Raw genomic sequence first — 9195 nt, 5'->3', positions numbered from 1 at the left:
TTAAAAAATAATAATTATATAATTTAATCGGATGAAACAATATATTTTGTATTGAATTTTTTATACCACAGGCGGTGTACAAAGAATTTCTCGCACACTAGCAGTAGACATCCGGCGAACATTAACTCGAGGAAAAACAACGAGTTCCTGTATCCACTTGACGCCTCTCACATTTCACATTGTAGTGGGCTCAGGGTTCACAAGAGTCCAACATGACCCCAAGTTTCCTATGAAGGCGTCGACCAGCTGGAATTTAATTGGTTGGCACCCAAGAGAATATCACATCAACCCAAACCCATCACAGAATATTTTTTTTAAAAAAAGGATTATATCCAATATCCACATAAATCACATTGATATATATAATTGAAGATCGAATCTAAAATTGCATCCAACAGTTTCAACTATATATTAACATCTCCACCAACCAGACAATGCCATATTCCATGCCAATCAGAGCAGAAATACACATACCATCCAATGCAAACCTCATCTGCCTCCTGCAAAAAGCATCTGAAATACATACTTCTGTTCATAAGAATGCTGCGTCACTTGTTAGGTCACTTTGAACTCTAAATACAGGAAATGTACATACCATGAAACAAACATCCTGCACTATTGTGGAATCCCCATACAATCACCTTGAAAATTTATTGAAGTGTTTTAAGTACAATGCAGCGAAATGAAACCAAGAATATCCATCAAAGTTCATTCTTTAGCATATCTGAACATGAATTACTTCACATGTACTGGCCTCTAAGGAGTTCGCTTCCAGGAATAGAGTAGGTTTGCACTTTGCTTCCCCAAACTTACCTCCAAAGGCCACAGCCAGTCAGCAATGAACTCTTTTAACTTGTCAGAGATAGGGTGGGTCTCTAGTGAACAGGGGGAAGCAATGAGAGACATAAATAGTCCTACCAAGGGAGAGATAAAATGGCTTTGATCAACTCACCACCAGATCAAATACAAGTTAACATCGCCCATATGCCTTTCTGAAACTTTCATGCCTCTGATGCTGCATCTCACCAAAAGCATCGTGAGGCCTTGGAGCTGAATAGTTCTCACCAGTGTATGGATATCTGCTTCTCGAATCCAAAAGTAAGCCAGATCCCACATACTGCAAGTTCCTTGAGGCCTGATCACAATCTGGGTAAGCCTGTTGGTTATAAGCTGTCTGCTGTGCTTGCAGCCGCTTCTGGCTATCAAGTTGAAGAAATTCTTCCCACCGCTTTGCATGCATACCCCTCGAGATTGCCAGCTTCTTCATATAGTTTTCTCTCTGTTCCTTTATGCACTGCATTACCCCAGAAAAACAAATGAATAGGACATCAGAGTCTGATAATATCAAAAGCCAAAGCCAAATCATAACAGTAGATGTCATTATGAGGAACAGCATGGATAGAAACAAGGATTTTCAAACAACTCGTGATCAGAAGCCTTTATCTTGAGGTTATCTAAATTAATTAGTGACTTGCTAAGGTAAATGTGGTAGGTTGTAAAGAAATAGAGGGGGGAGAAAGCTACTGATATTACGTGTCAATTAAGTAAAGATAATGAAACAGTGTTAGGTTGCAAGCTTGTGTAACAGGGACTTTCATGGTAGAAAAAGTATTGAAATGACGTGTCACCTTCTTGTCCTAATTCAGCACCTTGCGATGCTACCTTGTCCATGAACTACTGTAGCCCTCCAAACTCCCCCCCCCCCAGACCAAACAACAACAGGAAAAAAGAAAAAGAAGAAGAAAGAATCCTTAAATGACAGTCCATACATGAATAAGCATAAGACATCCAAGACGACTTTTTCCCCCTGTGAGCTTTCTGCAGCAATGAATAACATGACCCCTCAACCTTTACTTCCCCGGGGGTGGGGGTGGGGGTGGGGAGGGGGGGGGGTGGGTGGGGTTTAATCTATTAGAAGTGTTTAGCCTAGGTAATTTAGCCCTTTTTGCTTCAAATTTTGGTCAAATTGAATACAAAAATTAGTTAGCCTTAACCACAACATATGGAGATCTGCTCCTTAAAATTTGCTCACTATTGAAATAGATGTATAACTCCAAGTATGTTTTTTACATAAAATTAGTTAGACTAACCCAGATCATATGGAGGTCTGCTTGTTCAATTTGTTTCATTGTTGAAAATATATGTGTGACTGGCTCAGAGTTTGCAATTGACATATCATTGTTGCTTCACCAAACTCCACACTAGAGCCAGTTAACACTTAGGTTATGGCCATCTAGAAACAAACCAAAAGGTATTCCTAACCCAAAAGAATAAAACAGTCCAAATATCATCATGCGAGCATATTTGCATCAAAATGGGCTAGCTACAGACCAGAACTCCAGATGGAGGGTCCTAATTAGAGGACTAACAGATTCCAAATAGTAGGTCCTAAAACTCATTGCAACTCCAATGGAACATGACTTTCTTCCAAAATTCATACTTAAAAAAATAGTTTCCTCCTTAAAACCTACGGACATCTCTGAAATATAATTTAGCAAAATATGTGAAAGTTGATAGTCTTCTGGATTTTGGACTGATTATGAGCCTCTTGTCTCATCATATTACCAACGAGAAGTTGTTACACACATGATGACATCAGCAACTCTACAATAGTGATCAGAGGCGAATGCTTCTTGAGAATTGAAATTTAGAATCTTAAAACAAACCCTAAATCATAGCATTTAACTTTGATAAGCAAAATTATTTAAAAATATTATTTAAAAAATCACATGTTATTGATGTTATTCTAAAATCATATCATTTTCAAGTTCTTTTCCAATTCTTCTCTTCATCTTTTTTTCCATTCTTTCCGATTAATTTTCGAATTTTCTTAAACCCTTTTCTAAAACACACACATTATTTGATTCAGAACTATGATCAATTAGATTATTACTTAAGTTCATAAATTTCCTCATCTAACAAATGCAATTTCTCAGTTTTGATTATTACTGTGTCTGCGCCCATCATGCTTACATTCCCAACTCATTCTAGGAGGCATCAGAATGTGCAAACTCACTCATTCATCTGAAAGCACATGTATTTGTGTGCATTCCTCCAAACAAAATCCATTCACTCATGCATACACATACATTCATATACTAATAATACGTAGTTTCAGGGTTCCACAGTTTGCGCATGCCTCAAGTTTGCCATGCCTCAGGTGGCGAGCAACACCATACGCATGCATATCCCTTAAACAAAAGGGAGAAGCATTCACTTTATACATCAACAAAAAAATGATAAACAAATGGGATACAAGTTGAGTATTTTATGCATCGAGGAAGTTGTCAAAATATCTCTGGGATCTTAAGCATTGGATAACATATGCGAAAATATCTTAGTTATGCATCTTATTTATAACCTAACACATCTTGCTCGTGCTTGTGATATGTGTGTGTGTGTGTGTGTCAATAAATGACTGCATGAATCAAGATTTCATACATAAACATCTGCATGTGTATGGTAGCATTTGCATCTGTAAGTAAATCATGCATGTGAATGATGCATATCACCGCACACGATTCAATTGCATGTACGTGGTACGCATATTTACGTGTATAAACAAATGTATGGATGTATATATATCTATATGTTAAATACTAAAGCACATATTTATATGGAATTAATGATAGCGAAACTAAGCATACTCAGAGCTAAATACCACTCTGCATAATTTTTCTTTTGAACTTTTCGAGCTAAAAAGAATCAACCCAGAAGCATCTACTTAGTTGCTCAATCCTGAGAACTTGTTTAGAATCATACCTCACGATGTTTGTAGTTTTCTTCTTCCTCTTCTTGGTCACGGACCCTTGCCAATTCCATCACCTCTCTCATAAACTCCATTTCAAGTTCTTCCAATGTTGGTTGGTAATTAGGGAAGTCAAACTTGCATTCAGAATGAGAATCTATTCCACGCCTCTCAGTATCCCAGTTATTACTCTTGTGTGCCCCAGTGCTATGACTGTGCCCATCGTATGGTCTATATGCACCACCACCAAAAGCAAGGCGTAGTGGAGATTTTGAATGGGATGGACGACCTTTTCCTCCTCCATTAGCATAAGCTTTGGAAACGAAGAATATGTAAGCAATATCGCACTTTAATTTCTGATGTCTACGATAGATTGATGCTTTAACTAGAGTCTATCTTATACTCAAGGAGGAACGAAGCCAGATTGTATACAGAATTTGCAAGCTCATCCAACCCATAAAAGTCTGTATACGCTCTCAATAAACAATTCTTAATCAAGATAATCTCTCCGACCCATAACCATGCAGAAAATCACTTCATATTCGAACACATAAAGCTTGAACTTACCTTTTGCTGCCAAAAGAAAGGGATAGTTCAATATGTAATTTATTAAAGATTTATCAGATAAAAGAGAAACAAGGAAAAGCAACAACACCTGTTTTCAGGTCTCAAAACTTGTATCAATGTCATTATGTGTGATAGGGCCCTACCTTGTGAAAAACCCCTAAAAAATTTCTGTGGATGTTCATGAACACGATCTTGAACATGTCTGTCCTTGTTGAAAGCCCTGTTCTGCAACCGTGTCATATTTCTTGGACTAGAATGAGACCTCTGAGATTCAGAACGTCTTAGATCAGAGCCCCTCAGAGCTTCATCAGGGGATCTGGATCGCATCCTGTCTGAACTAGTAGGGCTTCTCCTTTGACCCTTATCCTCCTGAATGACTTTGTGCACAGAATCTACACCTTTAGCCAGTATAAGCCTATCTTTCCCACTGACAATCAAAAACTTTTCATCCATTTTTATCTTACAACCAATATCTCTTTCAATTTGACTTATCACCTTTTCAGAGAAAAGGGCTCTTACATTCTTGTCTCTTGCTGGCACCCTTTCAAAAAAGTCTGCAGATTTACGGTTCGCTCCCAGAGTAGATGGACATCCCTTTAACAAAAGGCAAGAAATAGGCGAAATTAAAAGCAAATAAAATATATAATATAAAGATCATGAGCAGAATAGACTGAAGATGTGAGTAAGCTGTTACACTGTGTTATTATTATACATAGGTTCCTCTCAAATTTTATGAAGTTATACTCCCATAGCAATAACCAAGAATCAATATCCCTCTTTTTGGTATAGAGTACAAGATTGAATTGGCGTTCCATAGCTAAAAATCAGGCACCAACTTTTTCAAGTATTTCATTACATTGTCCATGTTGAGTTGCACCTCCAGCTTCAATATCGGATACTTGCAAACATTTGCCAGCCCCCTCCTTATTAAAGAAATTCCCTATTCCTTGCTCACAAAACCATACAATCTTCTTCCCAAAACTCATTTTATCAAGATTTTACTCCAAAGTATGCATTTGTTCCTAAGTATATACTTCATAGCTTTACAACACATTCACCAAAGCATTATCATCTCTGTTACAGTCAGCATGTGTCTCTGCATTCTGTTAAGCTGATGATCGACATAATTGTTTAGCATACAACATCCTTTTTTTCCTGCTACATTGCTTTACAAATTTCAATTTACACAAGGCTAATGAGCTGATAGACAAACTATATTAAATTTACAAGGAAATCTTTATGGATGAAATACTGAATGTGTAAATGGGAGATCATTTGAATATTGTTGATTGATGAAATCAATTTATCATTGTCAATGACTAAATGCAGAGAGGATATACAAGTAAACAAGTACTTGGACCTCAAACAGTAATAACTCGTTAATGTAGATAGCAGCTTTCACATAACTAGTAATTCTTATCATAACTAACACAATATTCTTAAAAATACATACACCTATGATATATACATGCAAGCACATATGAATTTGTACATATACATAGATATATCAAAACATTTTGCTAGGTAGTACATAACACACTTCTTTTCTTTTCCTTTTTCAGAAAAAGGAGGGATTGCCTCCCACCCAGGAGCAGGCAAGGCTTGAACCCACATTATAGGTACTATCCCCCAATGACTTTACCAACTAAACCGGTTGGCACCCACAATAGGACACTACATGTTAAATGTGTAGAATACAAATTAACATTCGCTCCATTAAACACAGCATACATCAATATTTTAATCCAAGCATTCAATCATTCTTTCATTGCTTAAGCAAGTCAGGCAACTGCTAAGCATTTAAATAGGCAGTTAAGCAGACGAACAGGCTAGAAAAACACTGAGCACTCAAATGGGTGCTCAGATGGTTCAGCACCATTCAGCTGTTAAAGTGATCACTGAAGCATTTGAACAAACATGTTCAACACTCTTGTCAATCACAATAACATGATCAAGATGACTAAGTTTTCGTTGATATTTAGGATTACATGGTTGGCTTCAATGGTTGCCAATCTTGCCAACCCACAGAAACCAAAACAGCAACATCTGTTCTGCAATGAACGTGTAACAAGAATACTCTGATCATTACTCGATAAGGTTGCATTTAGCACAGAACAAGCACTTTGATTTGTATGTATAGACTAACCAATAACACATAAGAAAGCAATACATTTGGATCCAATACAATTCCATGGTAACCTTAGATTTCTTGCAGAGGCTTTCAACAACAACAATATCAACATACCTGGGTAAAATGACCTGATTCTCCACAAATCTTACAGATCATTTCTTCTTCTTTTCTTTTCTTCCAGTTCCTCTCAATCGCTTTAGCTTTAGCCTCCCATACCTTAGCCTCTCTGCTGGTAAAATCAGTAGGAACAGCATTAGGATCTTGAGACTTATCATCCTCATCAGACTGAGTACCAGCAGAAGGCCTCTTGTTTGTATTTGCCTTTGCTGACATATTATTGGCAGTTGATCGAGGTGGCCCAGTATACTCCTTGCCATAAACTTCATTAAAAAGTTCATCATCTATCTCAGGGCTTGGGCTCCTTGCCATCTAGAGAAAACAGCAACCCAACTCACACTACATGTCATTTGACAAAAATTGTGGAATCATTCTTAATAATCAGCAACCATTCATAGAAGACATACAACGAAATTGGCCTGTTTTCTGGTCCACTGAAAACTTCAGAATGCCATTTAAATATCTTTAGTTCATAAAGAAAGAAAAAGGCTATTGACCACAAAAGTCCCAAAAATGATAATCTAAAAATAAGACACACACTCTTTGATCATCGTATTAAAGACATAAAAAAAGTAGGAATTGTCAAGTAACAGCAATCAAACTTAGTGCTTTCCTGCATCTGCAAGATATATTTGAGGGGTTTAAAAAAAAAAAAATCAAGAATCTCTACGATAATGTGTCTGGAAGCACTAATCCCAAGAGACCTTTTTTAAGGAAGAGATAGAGTTAAATACTCCACCTCAGTCCATACTCAAGAGATTACCATTAGGGCATTAGAAATCGACAGTGACATATATGCATAGAACAATTCAAGAGAAATCATAGCTCCAGAGAGTCTTCTATACAACATTATTAATCAAGAAAACGAGGATTTACAATAAGTCGAGATTCTAGACAGCCAGACAATGCAGAGATAACATCACAAGCAGGTTCTACGATAAATAAATAACGAGGGCAATGCTGGGCCTCAAAACTACGAAAAAAATGAAATGTTTATGGACGACTAGACAACTAGTATATGAAACAACAATTAATCAAAAATTACATCCTTCAGTCGGGAAGAATATATAATCGAAATATTCGTCCAATCGAGCATCCAAAATCGGTTTCTCTAAGAATTCATCAAAAATCCCAAAAAATCTTTCGCAAAAAATGGAAAATACCAAAGCCCGTGAACTTGCAATCTATACGAGAAAAAAGAAAACGAATTGAAAAACCTAAACGGAATTGAAAAAGAATCTTAAATCCATAAACCCTGGGTAGTTTGAGATGATTTAAAGAAGAGTCTGAGCGATTGGGAAGAAGAGGGAAATGGGTAGGACGGACCTCCCGGGATTCTAATTTCGCAGTGTCTGGCTCGGCAGCTCCGTCGTCTCTCTCTCTCTCTCTCTCTCTCGCTTGCTCTCGGTGATGAATTGCCCTAGATGGAGCCCTGGGTTGGTGTTCTGGTCCTCCGCCCACGTGTAATAAAAAGCGCAGGTCTTTAATCTCGCCGAGAGCAAGATTTTGCAAGGGTTCACCAATCCCGATCGTCTATGATTCTTTTAACGGTAGATGGCCAGTGTGAGACCATCGTGGGCTCCACTGCCGTCGAGGGTGCAATCTAAAGGCCCAGACCTAAGGCTTCTTGGGCCAGCCCTGGCCCATCGGTACCCTTCGATCTACGGATTCCCTTTTATAGGGGCTATGGAATTTTTTTTTTTTTTTTTTGGTTGGGTGTGTGCGCGTGTTGTTGTTGTTGTTAATATGAGAGGTAAAACTTCTAAATCTGGAAAAGGTATAAATAGATACATCACCATTTACATAGAGAGAAAGTTATCATGGGAAAATATAAATTTTTTCCCTTTAAAATCCCATACATCTTTCTCAATTTATTTCAGCCGACATGGAAAGCCAAGAGGACTTAGATAGATCGTATGCTAATGTCTCTATTTAGGGCTTGTTTAAGATAATCCGGTGAAATTTTATAGCATTCATGAGAACACAAACAACGTAGGGCTCATTTCATAGTATTCATAGCAATTTTTTAGAATTGGTCGGATCTTATACAGGGAAAAAGGGACCTCATTAGATCTTTTCTTCCATCTAGATTAATAGATTAGAAGAGATCCATGTAATATGGGCTCGGTAAAGGCTCATATTCTATAGTATTAGATATAATATAATCTGTACACGTAATTTAGCATATATGTGCTGGATGGGCTAAATTTGATTTATATAGAAGTTTTAGTCCTACCCTACAGGTATATCCAAACAGGTCCTTATATATTTACACATAGATTATGTTGACATTAAGGTAATGATATTAATATTATGTGCATTGTTTAGTTAATGCTCTATTACTATATGGATGAGCAATCTCTAATGCTAGCATGTCCTTTAAATTCATTGAGAAAATCACAAATTCAAATCACATTCGTCAAACTAACACCAAGATTTATTCAATATTGTGAACACCCTTCTGGCCACACGATGAGACATCGAGATTTATTTGTTGCTTTGTAAATTAATTGTTCTTCTTAAAAATGTGATAAACCTATATTGATGCATTTCATAAAAAATAAATAAATAAATATAGACAAAAAGATCGATTTTTGCATGAGATTAGTTTTAGCCAAACTTTCCAGCAGGG

The 9195-nt window shown here is 37.0% G+C and overlaps 1 protein-coding gene across 2 annotated transcripts; it reads right to left on the bottom strand.

The window, feature by feature from the left end:
• Positions 1-471: 471 nt before the first annotated feature.
• On the bottom strand, positions 472-8047 carry LOC105057326 (uncharacterized). 2 transcript variants are annotated; one of them, XM_010939919.3, is made up of 5 exons: positions 7890-8047; positions 6561-6875; positions 4459-4909; positions 3763-4061; positions 472-1294 (listed from the first exon to the last, which is right to left on the bottom strand). In XM_010939919.3, exons 2-5 carry the CDS (start codon positions 6873-6875, stop codon positions 971-973), a joined length of 1389 nt encoding a protein of 462 aa, XP_010938221.1. In that variant the 5' UTR covers positions 7890-8047; the 3' UTR covers positions 472-970. The 2 variants fall into 2 exon arrangements, with proteins under 2 accessions (XP_010938221.1, XP_073104632.1); XM_073248531.1 differs by having other exon boundaries at positions 6561-6902; positions 7890-8021.
• Positions 8048-9195: the final 1148 nt, after the last annotated feature.

Source organism: Elaeis guineensis, chromosome 14, assembly GCF_000442705.2.
Source record: "Elaeis guineensis isolate ETL-2024a chromosome 14, EG11, whole genome shotgun sequence".
NCBI classification, from domain to species: Eukaryota; Viridiplantae; Streptophyta; class Magnoliopsida; order Arecales; family Arecaceae; genus Elaeis; species Elaeis guineensis.
Note: the sequence above shows the minus strand (reverse complement) of the source record. Positions and strands in the feature narration are given on the sequence as shown.

Excerpts from the sequence above, each read along its gene's own strand:
- LOC105057326 (XM_010939919.3), bottom strand. The coding sequence starts at position 6,875 with ATGGCAAGGAGCCCAAGCCCTGAGATAGATGATGAACTTTTTAATGAA. Across the intron at positions 4,910-6,560 it reads AATCAGGTCATTTTACCCAG|GGATGTCCATCTACTCTGGG; the intron begins GTATGTTGATAT and ends CTTTTGTTAAAG. Across the intron at positions 4,062-4,458 it reads TTTTAGGGGTTTTTCACAAG|CTTATGCTAATGGAGGAGGA; the intron begins GTAGGGCCCTAT and ends TCGTTTCCAAAG.